Genomic DNA, 24076 nt, shown 5'->3' on the forward strand with positions numbered 1-24076 from the left:
CTTCAGCTACTTGTAATTTTCTGCAAGAATGCAGTTATTTACAAACAAGCTGTTTCACAAATGAATAGGTAAGGTCAAAAATAAGAATTTCAAAGAGGAAATTTCAAATTTCAAGCTCCTTAATGGGATGTTACCAGGTCTCTGTGGATAAAGCTGTTTCTCTCCAGGTACTCCATTCCCTCACATACATCTTGGCACATAGTGAGCAGGACGTCTTTACTCAAAACTCCCCGTTTTTGTCTCAGGTAATTGAGAAGGCAGCCGTGCTCCATGAACTCTGTCACGATGTAAATAGGTCTCTGCTGTGTGCACACGCCATAAAGCTGAACTAATTTAGGATGTGTTAGCTTCCTGAAAAGATTGAGATCGTGTCATTATTACTTCCTCCACCCGGTGCTAGCTCTCCACCCCACAAAACTGCAAAAATACCACCTCCCCAAAGCGTTTTATTTATAATCAGTCCACAGCATCAGACACCTAGAACTGGCAATGAAAGCACCAAGCACACAACTCACATCATCACTTTAGCTTCTTCAATGAAATCCTCCTCATACATCGCACCCTCCCGAATCGCCTTGATGGCCACTTTATACTGCGCCCTCCACTTCCCAAGGCGCACGACGCCAAAGAGACCACTCCCCAGTTCTCTCATGAACGTCAGTTCCGAGGGATTAATTTCCCATTTCTCTATAAAACAAAACAAACAAGAGAGAGACCATGACTGCTGCACTAAGGAACACACCAAACTAGGAGGTGATAGGGAGGAGAAAAGGGAAGTGCTGAATCACTAGCAAACCGGGGAAGTTAGGGAGAAAATGTCTTAGAATTAACTTGAAAATAAAGCATTTCTGTATCTCACAAAACAAACCTCCAGCTAGACATAACCTCTAAGCAGCTTCTGGCCACCACAGAAGCCTTAACTTAAATAGTCCTGAAGCCATTAATTACATACTGGCATTACTGGACTTGATTTCAAGAAGCTGCCATCATAGAAAGTTGGGCCAGTACGTAGCAGCTGCTCACATCACTTGATGTGCCATGCTTAAAACAAGTTAGTGCAACCCCTCCACAAAGATCAAAAGAACCAAGGTTGAGTCAGAAGTCTGGAGGCTTCTGAAGGAGCCAAGGGAACAGCTCTTTAATCAGGAAGAGCTTAAGGTGTCCACAAAACCATGGAGAAAGACACTGAACTCCCCTGGAGCACCAACATGTTCTGTCTTTCTGCACTGCTGCCCTTGGCACCACAGACCAGCCTTCTGCATGTGAACCCTGTGAGCAAGGGTCTCAAAAGGCACAATCTGGACCCATGTAAGTTAGTACAGGCAACCACAGTACAAAATTTGGTCTTTTCAAAACTTTTAGAAAATATTGTGGCAGCTTACATGTATGAAATAATTAGAAAAGCTACATGCAGAGTAATATAACATGTAATTACCATAGCTGAATCCTGCTGTTGTTGGTGCTGTCGTTTTCTTTGGAGTCACTGGGTAACGCAGCCTGGTAACGAGACCTGAGGTCCAGAGATAATTCAAGAGACACACCTTACTTCTGATATAGTGCCAGGCAGCAAATCAGCCACTTGTTCACTGCAAACTGCAACACTGATTAACAACAAAGCTTATCACCGTATGCAGCTTTGACCGTATTTTCTGCTACTGGATTGTTTTGACTATTCAGAGTGGCTATGAGAGGTACCAAAGAGCACTCACTGCTTCTTTACTGGTGAGAGATGGATATAGATACATACACACCTATTTGTGCTTTAATTATGTTGGCAGGAAAGGCTGAGGAACCCTTTCAGGTTAGAAAGATTATCTAGAGTGTGCACTCTCAGCATTACTTTTGACTGTTTCTGTTTCTGACACACAGATCCCAGCAGTTTCACACAGGGATTTTAAATACACAAAATAAATGCTGCACACTAGCTGAATATTCTCCTAAAATATTGTCAGAACTTAAAACATCATACAGTAAAAGCATTCAAGCAGTTAAAAAAAAAAAAAGCAGTAAAATCAATTATAATAAATGAAAAGCAGGATTATGTTTTGGAGCATATTTTCCAAAAAGGCATTTTCCAGACTAGCATCAGGAAATGCCAGGTCATCTGAATTAGATATAAACATCTGGAAAATATCAGTCATGAGGGATGTTCATGCACAAACTGGAACTGAAAAAGGAATATACTATATTAGTATCTATGCCTTGAACTTGCTTCCTAAACACACCCCATCCCATCACACAGTGGGTGGACATCAGCCAGCCATCAGCTATAGATCTGAACCATCTAACCTTTACATGGACTCATCTTTAGGGATTTCCTAAACAACGCATTACTGTTCTCCTCATCTGTTTCCTATATGGGAAGATTAGATCATTTTAAGGAGTGGTGATCCACAGGTAAAAAGCTAGTGCCTACAGAGTACTCTGGGGAAGTACCATCCCTATCCATCTGCTCTGGGTTACAGGCAGCTGACGGAGACAGTGTGCAGCTAAATGGATGGGTTTTCCTGACTCAATACAGCTGTTCTATTAATCTGGAGACAGGAACATAGTTATATATTTTTTAATTTATTTATCTATTTGCATAAAACCTTTCAAAATTACTGCCTATATTGAAAAAAAAATGAGATTCAGTGTCTCGTGACTTCTCTGAATAAGAATCCTCTATAAAAGACTAAAAATTTTCACTAAAACCCTAAAGACCTCACACTCCCTTTCAAATCAACCCTTAAATGACAGGGGAAAAGAAGTCCAATTTATTTACCTGCTGCATTATGTTTATGATACTCAATTATTTCTGGAATGGAGTCAAAGAGATGTTTTTCTGCGAGGTAGTACTGCTTTGGTGACGTCACTGTTTCTTTTATATGGTAGTGTCTTATTCCTGATAAGCCTTCTCTGGAAAAATAACAACAACAACAATTAATAATACCACCATCATCTGCTCTGAGTTTTTTAAGAAGAGCACATTGACTAGGAAAAGGAAACCAAAAGGACCAGAGCAGGTGCCCAATGTCAGCTTCAGGAACAGCTTGAATGTCAAACATTCCAAGCGCTGGTGACTCATCTTCATCTCAGTGTTCAGACCAAGTTGCATATTAACCCATAAAGGTTAATTTTCAGCCCAGTGAGCTCCCCAATCCAGCTCTCCTTATGCTGACTCAAACGCTTGGGTTGGCAGGAGGTAAGAGACCAAACAGGGAGCAAAAACAAGGCCACCTCCTTTGAGTGGCAGTTCAGGTCTACCCTGGATTAAAGCAAAAATAACCTAACCATGGTGCTGAGAAGCTCATTTAAGCCACCCGTCTTTCCTATCACAACACCTCTAGTTTCTTTATTGAGGTCTCTCCTGGGCTTTCCTCCAGCCCACAGATCTGGAGAGGGATGCAAATGGATTTGGATGAGAAAGTCTGCAGAGCAGCCACAGAAACTCACCCTCCGAATTTTGTATAAAGGGAAACGGTGTACAGGCCAGGCTGACTTGAATCTCTCACCACAAAACCACCTTCTTTATCCTAAAATGCAAGCACATTGACAGTTTTGTACAAGTGGTTTTCAGCTGCAAGTCTCTTCTATCCATTCTGTGATTTGTGCATGCCAAAATAAACATTTGCTTTAACGAAAGAAGCTACTTTACACTTAATTTCATGGTCAATACCGCAAAGCTGCAGTACTCACCTCATTTCTGAGGAGCTGCTCTGCTTTGCTTCTGTTCAGGTTTCTGCTGTACCACCTGCAACACAACATCAGTAACCAAAACTTCTGTAAAGTGCATGATTTCTGTAAGATGCTAAAGAAAGATGTTGCAAAGCTACAGATTCAATAATTTTACAATAATGAAGGTCTACAACTGAACTTCAGTTAATATACAAAAAAATGCCCCCAATCTCTGTTACATTGTGCAGTTAACCCATAAAAACATCCTGAAACAAATCCGGTGAGATCCCACAGAAGCCAATAAAGTTCAGGGAATGGAGCTAATTTTTCAGGAAAAACGCTGCTCAAACACAGACAGGCTGATGGCAGTGGTTGCTCTGAACAGCAGCCCAAGGGCAGGCTGACAGCCACAGGGAAGCAGCTACAGGCACGCTGCAGGGCCAGCTGCTGGTCTATTTCATTCAAGAACTTCACTGATTTTCCAGAGAACCCACCTACCAGCAAAGAGATTGAAAGTGACTCAAATGTCATGGTTGCACATCCCCAAGCTCAGTGCTGCAGAGGCAGCTTCAAGCAACCACAGAAGCATCAACATTTCAGCCTGCTGCAGCAAAATATATCAAAAAGGAAAAGACATGCTGCTCAAATGCTGTCATGGTGGCAACCAAGCAGGGAAGTGGCAGAGCAGCCTTTAATCAAGTTCTGATGTTCTGGAGATAGTGGTTTCTTGCAGTTGGTAGATGACTTGGAATAATCTTTCCTGGACTGTGTGGTGACTCAGAGTTACATCCCCAAGGTGGTAAGGCAAAAAGTGGCTGGACCAGATAAGGCAGCCCAGTTCCTTCCTTCTCTTTCTGCCAGCCCTGCAGCCCAGCTCCGAGCCAGGCAGCGCTCTTAACAAGAACCTCAAAGATGAGAAAGCAACACAGAAGCAGCAATTCCCTCTAATAAAGCTGAGGGCAAAATCCCAGAATAAATTCTACCTTCTGTCAAAACACAGCAGTAGGAGCCACACATGGCTGAGAGTAGAGTTCTGAAGACATTAATGTGGTTTTGTAAACTGGTTTTAATTAGTATTGCCTTGCAGGTCCATTTTGTCTAAAAGCCATGAAACATCTCTTAAATTGTCAGGCACCACAGTTTATGCTGCACTGAAATGTGAGTACCAAGAACAGGCTTGGAGACTATAGTGTTAAATTTTATCCTCACGTTCTTAAGTAAGTACTCCATAATTAAACATCAACTAGAAAAAGCATTAAAAGAAAACCAGCTACACTTTTATAGCTGGTAAGTTACAAGCATATACTGAGACTTAAAACACATTGAGTGATACATTTCTTGAAAATTAGAACTGCTTTCCAAACTCTCTAGCCTGTTATGTTTACTTTGAAAGATTTCCACTGTTTTCTACTGTATCTTATTGCTACACATTATGGATAAACATGTCCCTTTAATATTAAAAAAAAATTCACATTCAGCACACTTATAAGGGGCTAATTTCCTTTAGTTTCCTTTGTCTATCACAGAATTCATAATAGCATAAAAGTTACACACCTAATGGCTATCTCACTGATTTAACTCTACATTATAGATCACAGCAAAATCAATGAGGAGAATCAAAACAAATATATATCCATTTCAAATATTTAAGTTTCATGTCTGAGATCATTGCTATTGTATATAAATAATTGCCTTCAAGCCTTTATACATTGTCTACATTGTCCCTCTTAAAGCACAGTTTCCGTACTGTCATTCTTAAAGCACAGGTTCCATTTTATGGTTTTCCAGATTTTTAATTCAAAAATATTCACTTACTCATATTGATCAAGGTTGTTGGACTTCTTTTCTGTTACATAGTTGCTTGGAATATATCCTTGTTTTCTAAAAATAAAAATGATAAATACATCTATAATCTGAGTGAAAGCATGTAGAATTGCCTGTCTAGAAGAGGGGGTTTAATTTTGCTAATTACCAGAGATCCCTCCTTGCCATTCATTTATTACTGACCCACCCACTCTACTGCTGATTACACAGAAACTTATTTTCCACATCAACATTGCCACAGAACTTTCACTGCACCTAAAGAAGCGTCCAAGAAACACAGCCAGGTGAGGAAGAGTAACCTTCTGCAACTCAGAGTTCCCAGCCAGTCACTGGAATTACATTTGGAACCTGCCACTGCCTGATAGCTCACAATTACCCCTAACATATTGCAACAGGAATCTGATAAAGATTGAAGTATGGAAACTTTCACCTTTAAAACCACAGGGAAAAAAATTAATCCAGGGAATGTAAAGTTGTAGTCCTTAAGGCATCTCACTGCAACCCTCTCAACTCATTCAGAGCTATTAAATAAGATGATGATTATTCAAGTCTGGAAGCCAGAGCCTGTTGAGCTGAGTATTAACCATATTGCACCCTAATGAGCCTTTCCCCAGGGAAGCAGGAGAACTGTACCAGTCTAGCGAGATTTTGCAGATGCTTTAATTGGGAAATTGTGAAATCTGACAGGAAATCTAGTTGGAAAAGCTTCCAATTCTGCAACCACCTTTGCACTCAGGCCCAACAATCTATTGAGAACCACAATTAAAAACATTTGTTTTCATGTGGAATAAACACACTGATGAGATTTCAGGGCTGGGGTCCACAGTGGGTCTAGCACAGTTATTCACCGACACACGGTCAATGTGGTTTTGTAAACTGGTTTTAATTATTATTGCTTTACAGACCCATACTACAACGTGGCAATAGCCTTAGCTTCATAATGAAAAATTAAGAATTCTTGTTTACCCATATTTGTCTCTTGCCTTCCACCAGTGAAGGTCATTCTTCTCAATCACTGTATATTCTTGACCTTTCTCTAATCTTAAATCGTGATGCTCTGTAGGCTCAAAGTCATACATTGCTACCACTATCTCCTCCTCTTCACTGCCATTTTCTTCAACTGGAGGAACAGGTGGCGGAGGCCTTCGCTGAAAACAACCCAACATTATTATGAGTCCACTCTGCTCCAATCCACCCCACCCTTGCCATGACTTCAGTGCAAAGCAGCCAAGCATCTCAAAGGCAAAAGCTGGGCTAGTTCTGCCTTGCCCCGGAGTGGGCTGTGGTAGCCCAGCAAGGCATCCCGGTCATGTGGAAGATCAGCTTGGGTGCTACCCACCCACGGGGCAAGCTCGTGCTGCAGCTGCCAGTAAAGGGCAGTGCTAGCTGGCATTTGGGGTTTTTTTACTCCCTCCCTCACCAGCAGCAGATCCAGCTAACTGGCACCACTAAATTTCAACAGGATTTCCTCCAGCTTGAGCTTGTGATACAGCATCATGCCCGTTGATGAATACAGATATAGACCTTTGGGTAGGATGTGTAAAGAGTCACAGGAAATCGAAAACATCACCTCAGAACCCAGCAATTATCTATCCAGTATTTTAAAGGTACTACCTACCATGCTTTTTTCTGGCATTGGAGAGGGCATTCTCGTTATACCTAGGAACAGAGCACAGGAAATAATCCATGTTCACCCATTTAGCTATAAATTTAGAAACTGAATAGATGGTTTGAATTTCAGATCTTTTAATATCTTAACTCGCTTTCGGGGCAGTTTAGTAAGTCAGGAAGAAAAGACAGCTTCAGTTAAGCACTGGGAAAACAATGATTAAACATTCTCGCAGAAACCCACAAATGCTAAATCAGATGGGAAGCCACATTCACCACAGGACTTGGTGGTATCTGTGCTACACCTGAGGGTGCGATGCAGAGACCCCTGCAACAGCCATCAGATGCAAAAGTATGTGAGAAATAAAAGAAAAAAAAAAGATAGAGATGAGAAAGATATATATAAAGGAAGTATTCTTGTCGTGATAATCTAAAGGTCTGCTCCTATCAACATCTGCTCTTCAAAGAATAAATACTAACACTCCCCCTAACCCTTGCTTCACTAAATAAGGCATAAATGTATGTATTTTTTAGTACTTCTCTCCGGTCCCAGAATAGTTTTTTCCCCTGTACTGCTTTTCCCCACAACTTAAAAGGTTGAGCTGTTTTTCAGGTTTTGCATCTTCATGACAAATAAAGCTCACCAGGAGCCACTGTTTATTACTGAAGTCTTTTAATACAACTAGATCCTCAGGTCCCCACCACTGCCATTTAAGGACTTCAGGGATGAAACCACGAGGCTACCAGGAGGTAAGCAATGGCTCAACTTCTTTACCTACTTCAGCATTTTTCCTTAAGTTGAGGACTAAGTAACTACTGTGTCCCTGTGTAGGATAACATTGCAGCAGGGGTTACACAAGCATATCTCTGCATGCCACAGCACCCACTGCTGAACAAGCAGAACCTGTGATTTGGGTGCTGGGAGAAGCACATGCCTACAGGAAGTCATGGTTCTTCCAGGTTTAGCGTATGGACCTTTACAAACCTCTCAAAAAAATCAGTCCTGTGTCTGCAAATACATCAATCCTTGTACCAGTTTTACACTGGTGGAGAAACACCAGAGGCAACACAGTTACTGTTCTTTTACAAAGGTATGTAAAAGTGATTTACTAAAACTGAAGAGCTGTCAAGGATTACTAGCTGTATTTTTATTCACCATCAAGTTTTATCCTCAGTCTAAGGTAAACATTTGGTCAACTAAATTTCAGATGGGAAAAACAAACCAAAAGAAAAATAAATTCAGCAACCTCAATGATTCCTTTCAGCTTTTCCTAATTTTTTTTTTCAGAAGGACAATTCACTGGCTGCTTTTTTTTTTAACAAAATGTTTGGAAATTAAACAAACATTCTGATTTGCTTTAGGCACAGGATCAAGGATTCACCCCAGTCTATAAATTTGCTTAATATCTAGGGCATTCAGGTGTGATGACAGGATGATATTAAAAAAAAAAAAAAGCAGAAAAATAGGCCAAAACAACTTCATATGAAAACATATGTACTTACTGTTTTCAAAAAGATTGTATTTTTCACAGCCAGGTGCTAATTTTTCTGTCTGTCTGCAGCACTGGTAAATTCCCTCTGTCCAGAATTTAGGATGATATTTTACCATTATATTGCTGTTGTTCCTTATTTCTACAAGAAGAAAAAGAGCATATATTGAAAGATGCAACAAAAAAAGTGTGAGCAAGAGGGAGATTTTGAATAAGTCATATGCTATCTTTAACAAGAGTCACAAACGTCACTTGTTCCTACTTTAGTAAGTAAGGCCCTTCTCTTAAGGACCTTCTTGCAAGTTTACAAAGGGTGATGCAATGATAGTAGAAGACATTTTTCAGAAAATACATGACTCTGTTCCAGAGAAGTGCTACACTCCCTGCCGAAACCGGCCGCCACAGCAGGGGTAGATGTTTGGTGCATCCACAAAAGGAGACACCAGCGCCCACCACCTGCACCATGCGAAGCAGACAGGCAGCTGTGAAGGCCCTAGGGGCTCTGCCTGCCCCTTTTCTTTTTATTAGTGCTGCAAGTGACTCATAGTTTCCTCTACAAATAATGTTCTGCTGGGAAAGACAGCTGACATTTATCACCACTCCATGGCACAATAGCCTGCATTCGGTCTGAAAGGCTCCTTAGCACCATCCCACGGACTTGCTGACTTTCAGAGACTATTCCTTGCTCTGTGGTCTCCAACCCAGGAATTATTTCTTATTCCTGCACCTGTAATTAATGTGAGTATTTGATGGTGGCAGAAAGAATTAAGAAGTTCTTGGGGGAAAAAAAAATCTCTGCTCAGTAAGATAGCAGGAGTCAGATCGCATCTCAGTGGAGATGCCTCCCATCATTCTGCATCCGTTTAAGGCCCGCACTGCTGCCTAGCTGCATTCAAACAAACCTTTGAGTGATGCCTTTAACTACCTTGAATAAGCTTTTCGATCATTAACACATCTTTGCAAAAGCCTAGAGTCAAATTCTGATTGCAGACAGATTTCACAAACCGTATTAGAACAGTCCAAGGGTTTGGTACTCCCAGGGCACGTTATCACACGCTGCGTGTGCAAACAATGAGCTGGCCCAATAAAAATAAAAACTGGTGGGTACGTGCAGTAGGAGCTTTACCATTTTATTTTTCTAGCTTTCTGTGGGTTGATGCCAGCCAGCTGCTAAGCTCACTGCCCCCACCCAGTGGGACGGGTGAGAGAACAGAAAGGGCAAGAGGAAGAAACCTGTGGCTTGAGATAAAAAAACCTCAAAAGCGATGTAAAGGCAATAATTCACCATGTCCCTCAAAGCAGACTGATGCCCAGCCAGTCCCTGAGCAGTGGCCATTATGGAAGCCAAAAAAACCCCAACCCCCATCTTCCTCTACCCCAGTTCTTACTTCTCCTGGAATATCCCTTTGGCCAGTCCAGCTCCACTGTCTCATCTGGGTCACCTCCCAGCCTTTTGCTCACCAGCCTCCTCGCTGCAGGGGGAGGAAACTGCAGAGCCTCCATGCTGTCCAAGCACTGCTTAGCAGCAACTAAAACCCTGATGCATTTTCAACACTGTTTTGGCCACGAATCCAAAACATAGCAAAAAGTGAACTACATCCCTGCCCTGTTATCTGCATGTGTCAGATGTTGAGTGTGAACAACTTCCATTACCTTCTTTCAGATTCCTCACCCACTGATCCCGGCTTTGTGCACTTGGTGCAAAAATATAAAGTGTATTAACATCATATACAACCTGGAGGGGAAAAAACAAATAATCAAACTATGCCCACCTGGTAAAATTTATTAATTCCTTAGAAAACAGAAAAAAACAAATGACTGTGACATTTGGCAAGATCAGTGTACCCAGGTACAAAAATGCAGAAGCTGGGAAAAGGTTATTGGGGTTTACTATTTATGTATGATGCTTTCAGTTGAATAAGAAAGGATTTTGTAATGGAATATTATCTTGAGAGTATTCCTTAAAAATCTTTGCTTCACACTTTGCTTCGCTCATTCCTCAGCACGTGTTTTCTAAAAACAGTTCAGTTGCTAAAGCTATTTCATAAGCAGACATCCTTTGCTCTCAGCTATTTCATAACTCCTTGTGATTCTGTACTACTCTGGGGTGATTCCTGCCTTCAGTTTCTTCTCTGTTTGTGCTGGTGGAAAGCAAGTATTGCCCCCCTTCTCTCTAACTATTCCCTCTATCATAAGCAGGCACAGCATCCAACCTCTCATACCTAAACACTTCTTTTTCACACCCTCCAAGTACTTTGTTTTCTGTTTCCTTCCATTAAGTTCACCATGGAGGAAAATGCAACAAGTTTTATCTTAATTTTCTTTCTTTCTTCTTTCATATATAATTTAATGGTGATTTAATTTATTTTCACCCAAAAGAATGAAGACCGGGAAAATGGGCTGCCAGTTAATCTGTTTTGGAGAAGGACAGGACAAGGCTCTTTCCAGCCAAAGCCCAAGAGGGTGGGGAAAAGAAAAAGACATTGTCTGAGGCACAACTGCCAAGGGAGGGGACTGAAGGGAAGGGGGAATAGAGCTTGCTGGGGATGGCTTTTAGTCACTGATCCTGAACCATCTCTCACACAGCCCCAGAGAGCGGGAGAACGCGCTCAGTATTTGGGAGCGACAGCAATTTCAAGCTCAGTGCTGCTGAAGAGAGAACTGCAGTTAATGTATTTTATATAAAATAAACATACCTGAAACGGATATTTATTTTGACAGGGAATAATACCATCACTTTTTACGACTTCTACACACTTAATCCTTGAAATATCCACAGATCCTTTTCTGTACTTTTTCTAGAAAAGAAAAAGAAAAAAAAACTTAAATTAAAAATTATGTAAAATAAACAATTTATTTCACTCCCTTTTTACAGCAGCGATTTCTTGCTTTCTTTTCTACTTAGGACACCAATGTTGCTTTAACTGCACAAGTAGTTTCAAAATCATAGGGAGTGTGTAATGATCTGCACTGGTGAAAGCGTGAAGAGTATAGTGTAACTGTTTAGTTAAAAGTATCACCACTTTCTACATAAAGTTTCCAATCAGTTGCAATCACAGGTTCAATCTACTCTTTAAAGAAGAAAAAAAAAAAAAAACAAAGCTTGAGTACAGATGAAGAAAAGCTTCCCCCTTGCTGATTTTAAATTATGATTAAAACCAGAGAAGGAAATCGGTACCAATACATCATCTCATCTGCTCCCTCACTGCTACTGAAGTGCTCCCACCATTTTGTGGCTACTGCTGCATTTCAGTGAGTTTCCAGAGAAACTGGGATGCTGCTCATGTTGAGGCAGGATGCAGAAGGCAGGGGTGAAACCCATCCCAAGCTGCGGTCTGCATTGAAGGAGCTTCTTTGACCAAGGCTAGCAGAAGCCTGGAAGAAGCACGGTCAAAAGCACAGACATCTGAGATTTGGCTGACCTAACCTGGTAACTATGAATATTTTAAAGAAGGTGGGAGTTCCCGAGGTGCTCAGCAGGTGATGCCCAAAGTAACAACACATGGAAATACAGCGTAGTTAAACACTCCAGAAGAGAAGCTCCTCTGAAGAGCAACTGATAATGGGAAGCAGTGTGTACTGGATTTCAGTCTACACGTAAAAGCAACAAGTAATAACAGTGAAGTCCACACACAAGCAGACCAAATTTTTAAGATGGCTGTTCTGAAAGGAACTGAATGAAACCATTTTCCTTTAATTGAATCAGAAGAGGCTAAAAATTAAAGCCCAGCACAGAAATTAGCAATGAGCTCTATTACATGGCAAAGGGAAACACCTGAATGATACACTTCTGAGAGTAAACGGATGAAGAATCTACAAGAGACTATATATACTAAGATCACCTCTCACTTTTGGGAAGAGGACATTTCTACTGGAATCCAGAACAAACAAATATATTAAAAATGGGAGCAATTCACAGCTGGTCCTGAATTAATCTACATCGAAAATCTTGACTTGCCAAACACATCCAACATTTCTGGTCCAGACTGAAACTTATGTAAAATGGACACTGTCCACACGACATAGAAATAAATAGTAATTACTGAATTATTTGATATACCCCAATCCTTACTCAGCCACACTCTTCTCTCCCAAGGACGTAAATTTTGACAACTAAAAATACAGTCATCATAAGCAACTGAAAATACAGTCTTATAAACAGAAGCAAAAAGCAATTTCAAATACAGCTCTCGTGATTCCACCACCCTAGAAACACAACCCATGGAAAACATGGAAGTTTTGTCAGCGTTTTAAACACACATAGTAATCTGTCTCTTACATATACTGTTATGAAGAAGGCAGGCAGAGAAAATGTGCACAAATGATTCATGCACATCATGGTCAGCATCAGGAAGAATGACAGGAACTAAATTCAGATAAAGCTGTAACTCTTATCCAACATAAAAAACCCACACTCACCCACCCCAACCCCCCCCTAAAAAATGAAGCCATAATGAGGATGGTTTTTAACTGGGGGATGAGGGGGGAGGACACACGGAATAGGCAGGCACAAAATAAAGGATTAGACATTTTAATGAACCATTAAAAAAAAAGTCAAATCATAAACATTACCATGAGCTGTATACAAAGCTATAGATCATGTTACACTGAAAAATAATTTGTACCAAGTGTGCAACCTTGGATATGGATTAAAAATGTTAAAATGTTTCAAATCTGTTTATTTTATGGTATCTCCCTACTTGAACTGTGACTGCCCAAAGTAAAACACACATTCATGTAAATGCCAAAAATTGAGTTGCTGAATTCTACAGCACTTGGTGCAGCAGCATATCTTGTGTCTCCTTCGCCTTGACCTGCTATGCAGATCTGGCAGTTTCAGGACTGCCAGATTAGCCAAGGCAGAACAGAAGGATCCGAACAAGATGCGCTTTTCCAGGAAGCACAAAACTCAATGCTCCACACAGCTGTGTTGAAGACACCTCTCCAGACCTCTTTTCCTGCACAGCCACATACAAAGAAGCAGCAGCCGCTGCTGTAACATATCTGCCCAGCTTTTTGTGTACAGCTGGGTTACACATACTGCTTGGATCCCATTTACTGGTTAACTGAGGTTGGGGGACACACAGAGGGATGGTATGCATTGTGGGGGTTTTTTTTATCTAGAATGACAGAAATTGCTTGGAGAAACAGGCTTTATTACTTTCTCTGGACCTACCTGTCCTCCAAGACTCAAAGATTTTCGTGCCAATTCTGGCATTCAGCAAGTGCTCACTCAAAAGGAATGTGCATCTGCCAGGAGGACAAAGGACAGGAATCCAACAAGACAGTCAACTGACATTTTTGAGGGGAAAAAATAAAGCAAACCTCCTGATACACGGCACATCATTCTAGTACTTCCATTTCCTAAGTTTTCCCTTTGTACACTTTCATGATTGAAGGTGGCTCAGTTTGCTTCACTGTGAGATGCTAAATTAAGCCAGCTCAAAGCTGACCCACCTTACAATTCAACCCACCAAATTAAGCCTAATGCCAGAGAAGGTTCTTCTATTTTTGCATACTTTACACATTCAAAAAACCCTTACATACATCAGATTAAATACAAATGCACTGCTCCAGACATGTTTCAGATTGCATCAGAAAGCAACAGCTATTAATGGCCAGGAGGCTTCAAACTGCCAGGTGTGCAGCTGTGTTTCAGCTCAGCATTTCTCACTGTTAAACCAAGGGGCACTGCAGCAGGAAGGAATGACTCAAGAAAAATGCTACCAAGACCACTGTAGTTTCTCTCCCCTCCCTACTTAAATGATTTTCCCTTTATAATGAGACATTCTTGCACCTTGCACACTGTCACTGCGCTGCCTTTGTTCTGCAAGCCACACAGCCTGCTCCAGACCCAGGCGTACAGCAGAAATGAAACGCAGAATCAAGGGAGAGCTCAAGCTCTGAGGTAGTTTGGAAATACGAGGTGCAGGCATGAGCCAGCCATAAGAAATCCACCTGCAGCCACTCTTTCCAACAAGGGGAATCTGCTACAAAGAGACAAAATTAGCAAACTAGCTAATTATGCAGGGTTAAACCACAGGAGGCATTTTTTATAGCTGTTTTTGGAGATGAAAAGTGGCTAATGAAGGTCAGATCCAATAGTACCATTCCACCAGCACATCCGTGCATGTTGTCTGAACTGGATGGAAGTTTTCACAGAAGTTTTGGAAAAAAAAAAGTCAGCAGCCAGTGAACCCAAGGGACCTATCAAAAGTGATCTACCCCCTCCCTGAATATACATATGCGCACCTCTAGAGGAAGACCTACAGAATGAAACAGTTAATAGTAATAAAGGCATTTAAATACTATATCCCAGTAAGAATAACAAATAGATAAAAATACGTGTTTCAAAGTCACACTACATTTTGGTTTATTGAAAACTAAAACATTTGGTTGCTGAAAATAACAAAAGGGAAGTGAATATACAGAAACTACTGTACAAAGCTTCTCAAAATGCAAAATAACATATGAACTTAATTCTTGCCTATGTTTCAAAAACTTTATTTACACTTTTGGAAGCCCTGCTCTTTGCTCACAATGAGGATGGCCAGTCCAGGAAGTTAAATCTTATTTCCATGCAATGGAAAAAGAATAAGCCATTCCTACTATTTAACAGTAATACCAAGAAGTCCTAACACCAGACCAACATTATCAGATACGGAACAAATATATGATTACACAATTCCTTTTATATATATATATATATAAAATCTTAGAATACAGGAAGATAATAAATATCTAAGTGTTAGATAAGCATACAATCAAAGAGTTCATTCATCCTCTGTACACCTGGATTTACTCCTCTGCTGAATACAATAGCTTTACAGTTTAAGAATCCTATACTCCCACTATCAGATACTCAGATATATGCTTCTTCAGTGTATTTCCCCTTTGCTGAAGATACTATGCTGCTTCATCAGAGAAGTGGGGTTGGGGAATTAAACACAAAGGACAGTCCATTTGGAAAAAAACCACACAGAAGTCACTCTGGCTGTTAAGAAATAGCTAGATTTTGTCTCAACCATGCTGTCTGTCTCTCTGTTGTTCATACTATTTCTTCCTCCCATGTTTATCCCCGTGTAGGAAATACTGAGGTCATCAGCATGTGACCCATGGAACTTGTGTTCTCACAAGTATAGAAGGTCTGAGAATTACTGGCATCTCCTTTTAGGGAGCTGCTCTGCAACTGTATAAAACCTCAGAAAGCCTGGCTAACCCAACATCCTATGTGGACAACTTATCCAGCAGAATACGCCCCAGAGCCAAATGTAAGGGTGGTTTCACTTCTGGAGGTTTGTTTGTTTTGTTTTTAAATAGCATTGCTATTTAGCAATTAGAAACACTGGATACTGCTGCAGTTCCCTCTTGAGAAGCATTTTCACTGAAGCAGTTACTGATTATGCAAATATAATTACTGCAGCCAGGTGTTAGATGGCCATATTTTCCATCCCCTTATTTTCCAGTGTGTCAGATATGATGAATGCCCTGTCTCCTTTCAATTCATTTTTTTAGAGTATTATTCTAAGAAAAGAAAATATCAAGTATTGCTATGGACCTTCCCAAAACGGCTAGAATCAAGATAAAAAACAAGAGGTGAATATGATTGTGATCTAGTCTGACCTGATCCAAGAACTGACTCATGGGAAGAAATTCAAGGGGGAAGCAGAGGGGAGGGAATATAAACATAAGTGAGGATGAGAAAGTCTTAAACCCTGTCCTGCAAAATAGGAAACGAAGAAGCCTTTACCATGGCCTTTCTGCTCAGCAAATGCCAACCACCAGCACTACAGAGACTGAGAAGCACAAAAAGAAAGTCTCTGTAGTAGAACTGATGCAACTTCCTAACCTTGACTACAACACATTTTCTGTAATTCACCCTTCTGCAGTCGAGAGGCAGCCAGTCAAACGCACACCAGTACACTTACGATACATTACATCAGCCAGACCTCCATCCATACCAGGCCCTAAATCACGTACAGCTTCTCAGCTTTCAAAATAACTCACACATAGCTTCAGGTTCTCCCAGACAAATCTTTTCTTCCCAGTGTTCTGTGAAGTCCTCACAGAGCTCTGAGCCTGCCCAGCCATGCTGCAGCATTTCTGTCCTGTCTTCTCCCCTCCCATGGCCATCGATCTGCCCATAGCAAGTGACACCTTTCAGTCAGCCACCCCTCTGATACAACCTTCATTCTATCTGAACATTGGGTCCAGACAAAGTGAGCCAAGAAAGGAGGAGAGCCCAAGTCCACAGGGTATCACAGGCAAGCAACCAGAGCTCAGGCCAGCACCGAAGATGTTACCTAGCCAAGTCACCAGCTGCTTTACCTTCTCTTTCAAGGTTCAGATGATGGAGTGCACAATTACAGAGCTGGGGGGGGGGAGGGGGGGGGTGTCTTTGAATATTCCTGTGCATTACAAATCCATCTGCTTTAAACACTTGCTATTCTGCTAACCCTTCAACCACAGTATAAACTTTTGGGAACCTTATCCTTCCCACTGCTCTGGCCCTGAGTTTTGCAGGCAGGTCCACATCTTCCTTGAAACCTACTGCTCCCAACCACATACAGCTGATGCCTTGTCATCAGGCTGTAAGGATTCACAGTGCCATTTTTTCATACTAATGTATCATTTGCCTTTTTCACAACAACAAGGCATCACTGATGCATATGAGGCTTACAATTCACTATGCCGTCACCCAGGGCCTGCTGGGCACAGTCTGACACTTGGCTACTTACTCCCATTCCACATTTGAACATTTCAGCATTCCTGCCTGAACTCTGACCTTCTGAACTCGTTCTACTAAACAAAAAAAATCCAAACCCAGCAACTGAACCCACCTCACCCCTGATCCCAATATACCACTTTGCTTTCTACACTTGTTTTTCAAAAAGCTTGCAGCTTCTTCCAGTTTGTCACCTGAGAACTCAACAGGCTTCTATTTCAGCAACAGTATCACTAGTGAAAATACTGAGGCACAAGACAGGACCTTCCATTCAAGACAGTCTTTGAATCTGAAAACAAGCCACCAATACCTACTGAATACTGTACCAGCTTCCAACATATTCTGCAGACAGATTTGCAAGAGGTTTTATATGTGTCATTTCACCTGAAAATGTCTCATAGAGCAGTGTTAGAAACCCTTTACTGGAATGAAAAGGCAGGATACCTGCTACTACCCAGAAGACTTACCCATGGCAGAAAGAACATAAATAAATCTGGGATTTTGTTGTGGTTGTTCTTGTCAAATCTTTTTTGGATGATCTCCATTTTTGGTGTCTTCAAGGTATTTTCAACAAACTTCTTTTTTTTCTAGCATTTTCTTGATATTACATTCATAGTTCACAGTTTCTCAGCTTCTCCTCTGTATTCTTTCAAAATTAGGCCTTCTTTAGCCTTCCAGTGTATCATTTATCTCCCGGCTCTTCTTATCACCTTTAAGACTATTCCACTACTAGTGGAAGTCCAGTCATAAGGTAAATATTCACATCTGTGCCCTGTCAGTGTCTCAACAACTACATCCTACACTTGCAACTTCAGCTATATCTAATTTGTACCAATACCAAACATCAAAATTCTTCTAGAAAGATAATTACGGCAGATCCTCATTTTATATCAGACTGCTTTTGGCAGGTGTTACAAAGAACAGAATCATTACTGCAATATAACCAACTCCTATTATAATTTACATTTCTTTTTTACTTACTCTCTTTAAGTGAGCATTCCCATCCATCTGTTAAGCTGCCTCAAGTCACATGAATGCAGATCAATTATTTGAATAGCTTTCACTTGCACCTGCTTAAAAATTCCCCATCTCCACCTACTGTTACCTGTCTTCTCTTAGGTGGTCTTATGTATCACCAGCAATACAGTAATTCTGCTTATGAGCAAAAAAATTACTTAAAAAAATTATTTTCCTGAGTCTCAAGTGAGAAGGGAAATGGGAACAAACAAATGAGGATGGATGGAGCTTCATGGTTCCCAATGCCAGCATTTACTGCTTTCCAGAAGACCTTCTATCCCGACCCTCTTAGTTTCTTTTTTTTAATCTCAAATTCTCTCAGCTGCTTTCCTCCTGATTCGTTTCTGCTCCCCACGAGGTTTCTGGGGCTTTTGCTTCAGGACAGAGTCTTCTCATTCCTTCATCTCAATAGCTCAAAATACCAACAGTATGTGCAGCTGTATTTTGGATAATGAATTCCTACTGTTTGATCTACCTAAAAGAAAACTGATTCCTTATCGTATTTGCTCTCAGTGGTGGCTAGCTACAGACCTAAACCAACCCTCCTCTTCCCCAGGCTACCATACAAATGAGGTATAGACAACTAAACTGCAGTAAAACTTTTCATGGTAATGTTTTAATGCTTTGCACCATGTCTGTACTCACTTGTTGGCACATCTTATGCTTTGATAAGCAGCTTCTTCGAAAGACAGGGTTTGTGCTCTTAGTGTTAGTTGCTGTTGGATGGGGGACTAACAGCTACCACAGAGTAATTAAATCAATATAAATATAACATGGGTGATACTTTTTTATATCTGTGTGTTTACTTGAATCAAGACTCAGCTTCCTACATTGGTCTTTCTCATCAGAGATGGATTTCTCCCAATTCCTTTACTCCAGCTGAGCACAGCAATCTGTATATAGGTATAACAAATGCAGGTGCTGCTGTATCAAAGATGCTTGTAAATTTGCTTCATAAACTATAATCTATAGAATATCCACCAGTCAGTCACCTGCAAATTACCAGGTCACTTGCTAATTCTCTGTCTTGAATTTTATGCAAAGGAAAGAAGTCAAAACCAACTGTTTTCCTAAACCAAGTATTTTCCTAGGTTGGAACTAGATGATCTTTGAGGTCCTTTCCAACCCAAAGCATTCTATGATTATATTATAATGCTGCTAGTCTCCAGAAGCAATGGTTGTAGTCCTTACAGAGGTGTTATATACTTAGAAAAGGTGGCTACTCCTATTCCAATCTAGCGTTCAAACATAGACCTCGTGAAGAAGTTTGAAAAGCCCTGTATTCTATCCCGTGTATTTATTCTTCAGTTTTTCATAAGAGGTACAAACACAATATCCTCTATCCAGACAGATGTGACAGGCATCATTCTAGGGGGGATAACTTGTAAACACATCGTTGTACTTGCTCAGCAATATAATTTATGCTGAAAATCACTGTTACAAATTAACCATTACATATTCAATTATACACACACACACACACACACACACAAAATCACGTGTGTGTTTTAAACCATCTATCCTCACTGCCATTGAAAAATTTTGATTTATTCTTTTTCTGACAATGCTGAAAAAAACCTGCATGTAATTCCATTAAAAATTACTAAACATTAAGAGCTTAACTGATCTAAAGCTGCAACCTCTCTTAGAGAGATTTGTGAAGATGTGTCCCCAGTAAGTACAACCAAGGACTTCTATGCGATTCAGTGTGCAAGTGTGTATCTATCCATCTCTGTTTCCTAGAGTGGAAAAAAGAGTCAACCCACAGTCCTCTTCCACATCTAGCTGGAATAAAGTGATTGTGCAAACTTAAAAGTATTTTAAGAAAGGTCTATTGTTACTACCTATGAGTTGGGAAAATAAAAAGGCTCTGCCCACCTAGTAATTTCAGAAACTCTCTTACATTAAAACCCAAGATTAATCAGTGATCAGAAGCACTTTACTGAATTGGGCTTTCATTTATATGAAGAATTAAATCACCTATTCAATGACTAAGGAAACCATATAAATTAATTAAAAATTATAAAGGATAAGCACTATAGGAATAAACAGCAGTAGAATCAATACACATTAATCATCTGTTTTTAAAAAAAGGTAATTAGAATAGCTTTCTGGAACTCTATAATGTTTTTATGCTCCAAAGGAAGTATTTGTACAAGATCAGTGTTGCAATGAAGCTACACAATTTTACCCTGAAACCTGCAGCTCTAGAGTGGGCCCCAGAGCTTATAAAGCTTATATTTTTTTCTTCCTTAAAATACCACGGTAATTTCAGTAGATTCTGTCTCCTCTCTATTCAAATCACAAGAATCAAATACAACTCTTGCAGAAGAACTGCTTTCCTTAGGAAGAGAATATCGAAATTAGCACACATACCATCCCCCCCCCCCCCCCCCAGAGACTATTCAAGTTTTTATTCTGGTTTGGTTTTGGGTTTTTTTTTTTTTTTCATTTATATCCTGGTTGGTTTTTGTGAGTTGTAACACTCATGTTTATACAAGACAGTTTTCACACAAGTCCAATTCTGATAGCAAATACCCCTACTGCCAAGGCAGACAAGGGCACTCTGCACCTCCCAAGATCAGCTGGTCAGAAAGCCATCTCCTCTTTGACTCCACAGAAGCTTCCTTCTAATAAGACACTTAAACATTTTCCCTCTGGGTGTACCATTTGCCTTCTCTGTAGAAGCAAGTGGTTTCTGCATACTTATAAACAGGTAAGTGCTGTGGCAACCCCAACATCTGCTGTGGTGCCCTTCCAGAGCTAACGGGGATTGCAGCACTGACTCTTCCCCATTTTGTCTTCCCTCTGATCCCCACAAAACCCCATTCACCCAAACACACACAGGGTACCTCTGGGGATTTAGCCTATACCTGTTGAAAACACAAAATCCAATATAACCCATTTATTGTTGTGAACTGTAATCCGTACAGTGAACACGAGCAAACAATGAAGGTGCTAAAGCTGAAAGCAATTTCACATTCATAAGCTCATACTCAGCTTCATGCTCCAGGTCAGTGCAAGTTGCTGCGGGCAGGAAAGGTTAATGTGAGCGTGCTGTGCGTGGGAGGACAGCAGCCAAACCACACACATCAGCACACTTTCAAACTAAAGGCTGTCACTGCTAACCAGCTGAGAAAGAGAGAGAGAGAAATACCGCACAGAAAGGGAACATTCAACAGCTCCAATAGATAGGAGGATACTAACTGTCTGCACATTAATAACAATTGATAAAACTATGACCAGATCTGTGTCAGCACCACATTCATGAAAAACATCAACATGAAATTTTTCAAACCAGCTCCTTCCAAGTACCCCAGTGACGAGAAGTATTTTAACACCTACATTTATTATCTTACCTTTATCTCAAGGAATTTCCCATACTTTAAATGCCATTTAGAGTAAAACCCTCTAGTCTGGTGGCACTTTTAGTTCAAGTGAGCTGCTCTGTCAGCATGAGCTAACTGAAACTTGTACGAAATACGTTACCTGCTACCATGGTTATTCTGTAATGGAACAGTAAGCCTGCTCCAGCCAGGGCCATAGGACTGCCCTATGAGATATCTTCTGACTGTTCATCAAGAAACAATTCACAACAACAAAACTTATTGCCACGCAAGGAGGAAGACAAACCAAGAGTACTTGGTGGACAACTCTGGTAGAGGCAATAGCTTGAGTGCTATTTCTGTGTGGTTTTTGCTCTTGGCTAACTCAAGAGAAATAAAAGGCAGTATTCTTTGCAGCAGCTCTGCAAAGGAGTCTGTGGGGCACTTGCATCCTGGCACATGAGCCAGCAGGCATACTGGTAGAGCTCTGAAGTGACTATTCCTTTCCATTACAACTGTTTAACTGATATTTACTAAAGTATTCATAATTTCAGCAATAAGGTGGACTCCTATGTAAACATTAAAGCTTGATTTTTCCAGAGTCAGCTGAAAGTGTAAATGTGTCACACATTTAAAAATAAACTCCATAGCGTTTTCCATTGGATATGCAAGACATGAGGGCTCTTTTGATTGAAAAGGGCCTAACATAACTGGGACTGTGCAGATCCTTGGGCAATGCCAAGCACAAACGCAGGCTCAGTGGAGAACGGATTGAGAGCAGCCCTGAGGAGAAGGACTTAGGCATGTTGGTTGACGAGAAGCTCAATGTGACCTGGCAGCATGTGCTTGCAGCCCAGAAAGCCAACTGTGTCCTGGGCTGCATCAAAACAAGCATGATCACAAGTTAAGGGAGGTGATTCTCCCCCTCTAATCTCTCGCTCCACTCCAATGAGACCCTGCCTGGAGTACTGTGTCCAGCTCTGGGGTCGTCAGTACATGGAGCTGCTGCAGTGAGGCTACAGAAGGACCACAAATCAGAAGGCTGGAGCACTTCTCCTATAAGGACAGACTGTTCACAAGGCCATGGAGTGATAGAACAAGGGATAATGACCTTAAGCTGAAGGAATGTAGATTTAGATTAGATATATGGAAAAAAATCTTTACTGTGAGGGTGGTGAGGCCCTTGGAGAGGTTGTTGTCCAGAGAAGCTGTGGCTGCCCCCTCCCTGGCAATGTTCAGGGCCAGATTGGATGGGGCTTTGGGCAGCCTGGGCTAGCGGAGGGTGTCCTTGCCCATGGAAGGAGGTGGAACTAGGTGATCTTTGAGGTCTCTTGCAATCCAAACCATTCTGTGACTTTATATGTGAAGTTATTTCCACATACGCATTCCTTGATTTCAAATCTGCATTCCCTTCGAGATATAATTAGCAGTTTTGGAAAAGTCATACTAAATCCACAGCTAAAGTTTTGCTAAGCAATACAACCCCCCCCCCCCCCCCCCCCAATTTCACTGCAAATTAAGGTGGTTTGTTCTTCTTTCTTTGTTTTTAAATTACTGCATTAAATATTTGCTTTTCAGACAGCCAGGTTTATTTCAAACTTGCCTAACTTTGCTTGCTAATTTCCTACAAATTAGTATTTCATTTCTTAGAATAGTTCAGGAAAATGAACAGAAGTATATCTGAAGTAGTATCCTGAGCTTTCAAACCACAAAAAATAGGAGATTTCCTGATAATATACTTCACGCTAGTGTTTCCTCACTAGAACACTACATGCCTTTGTTATCCATCAGAATTTACACTCCAATCCATAACTCCAGGAAGTACAGGGCAGGAGTCCTCAAGAGCAAGGGCCAGTTCTTGCAAAAAAGACTACTAGCTCCCAGTTCCAAACCACCATAGCTGCTACTGTCTATGTAAATCTGTTTAAAGCTGGCTTGGTAAGTCCATAAGGCATATTTGAGAAAACTGTACATATTTTAAGTCTTTCTGACTGTGGCATATGTAGTTTTATAGTACACCTCCATACTCAGAATACAAAGTTATTTTTCTTCTTCCCTATTTTTTATGCATTTGTGATCAGTATTCCGTGCTTGGAGGCTGATTCAGTTATTTCTTACTACTTTTTGTCTTCTTTACAAATGAACTACATCACATTCAGATCTCATTAGCCACTTCTGCAACATTAAGTAAAAAAACCCCACAGAAAATATTGTTTCCAACAATGACAGCTGATAAATCACTAACAGCTTCATGAAACTTAGGGAATTAACTCAGCCTGCTATACACTTGCAATTATTGTTAGCCCAGGATTGCACAATAGTGCAATAATGGAATTTCCCCAACATTTACACTTACTAATTCACAGAATTTATACCAAAAAAAGCCAACTTCAGTTAGTATATTCCTCTTTTCTGCCAATATTAAAAAT

General features: G+C 40.7%; 1 protein-coding gene across 1 annotated transcript in view; it reads right to left on the reverse strand.

The window, feature by feature from the left end:
* The window catches only part of TEC (tec protein tyrosine kinase), a 32556-nt gene that overhangs the window by 4070 nt on the left and 4410 nt on the right, over positions 1–24076 (reverse strand). Inside the window, 12 exon segments of the mRNA XM_084266677.1 lie at positions 135–351; positions 516–687; positions 1436–1510; positions 2765–2898; positions 3436–3515; positions 3679–3733; positions 5473–5538; positions 6448–6629; positions 7100–7140; positions 8593–8721; positions 10233–10314; positions 11276–11377. Of these exon segments, the coding sequence (XP_084122803.1) occupies positions 135–351; positions 516–687; positions 1436–1510; positions 2765–2898; positions 3436–3515; positions 3679–3733; positions 5473–5538; positions 6448–6629; positions 7100–7140; positions 8593–8721; positions 10233–10314; positions 11276–11377 (1335 nt within the window).

Source organism: Gallinula chloropus (genome assembly GCF_964237585.1).
Source record: "Gallinula chloropus genome assembly, chromosome: 7".
NCBI classification, from domain to species: Eukaryota; Metazoa; Chordata; class Aves; order Gruiformes; family Rallidae; genus Gallinula; species Gallinula chloropus.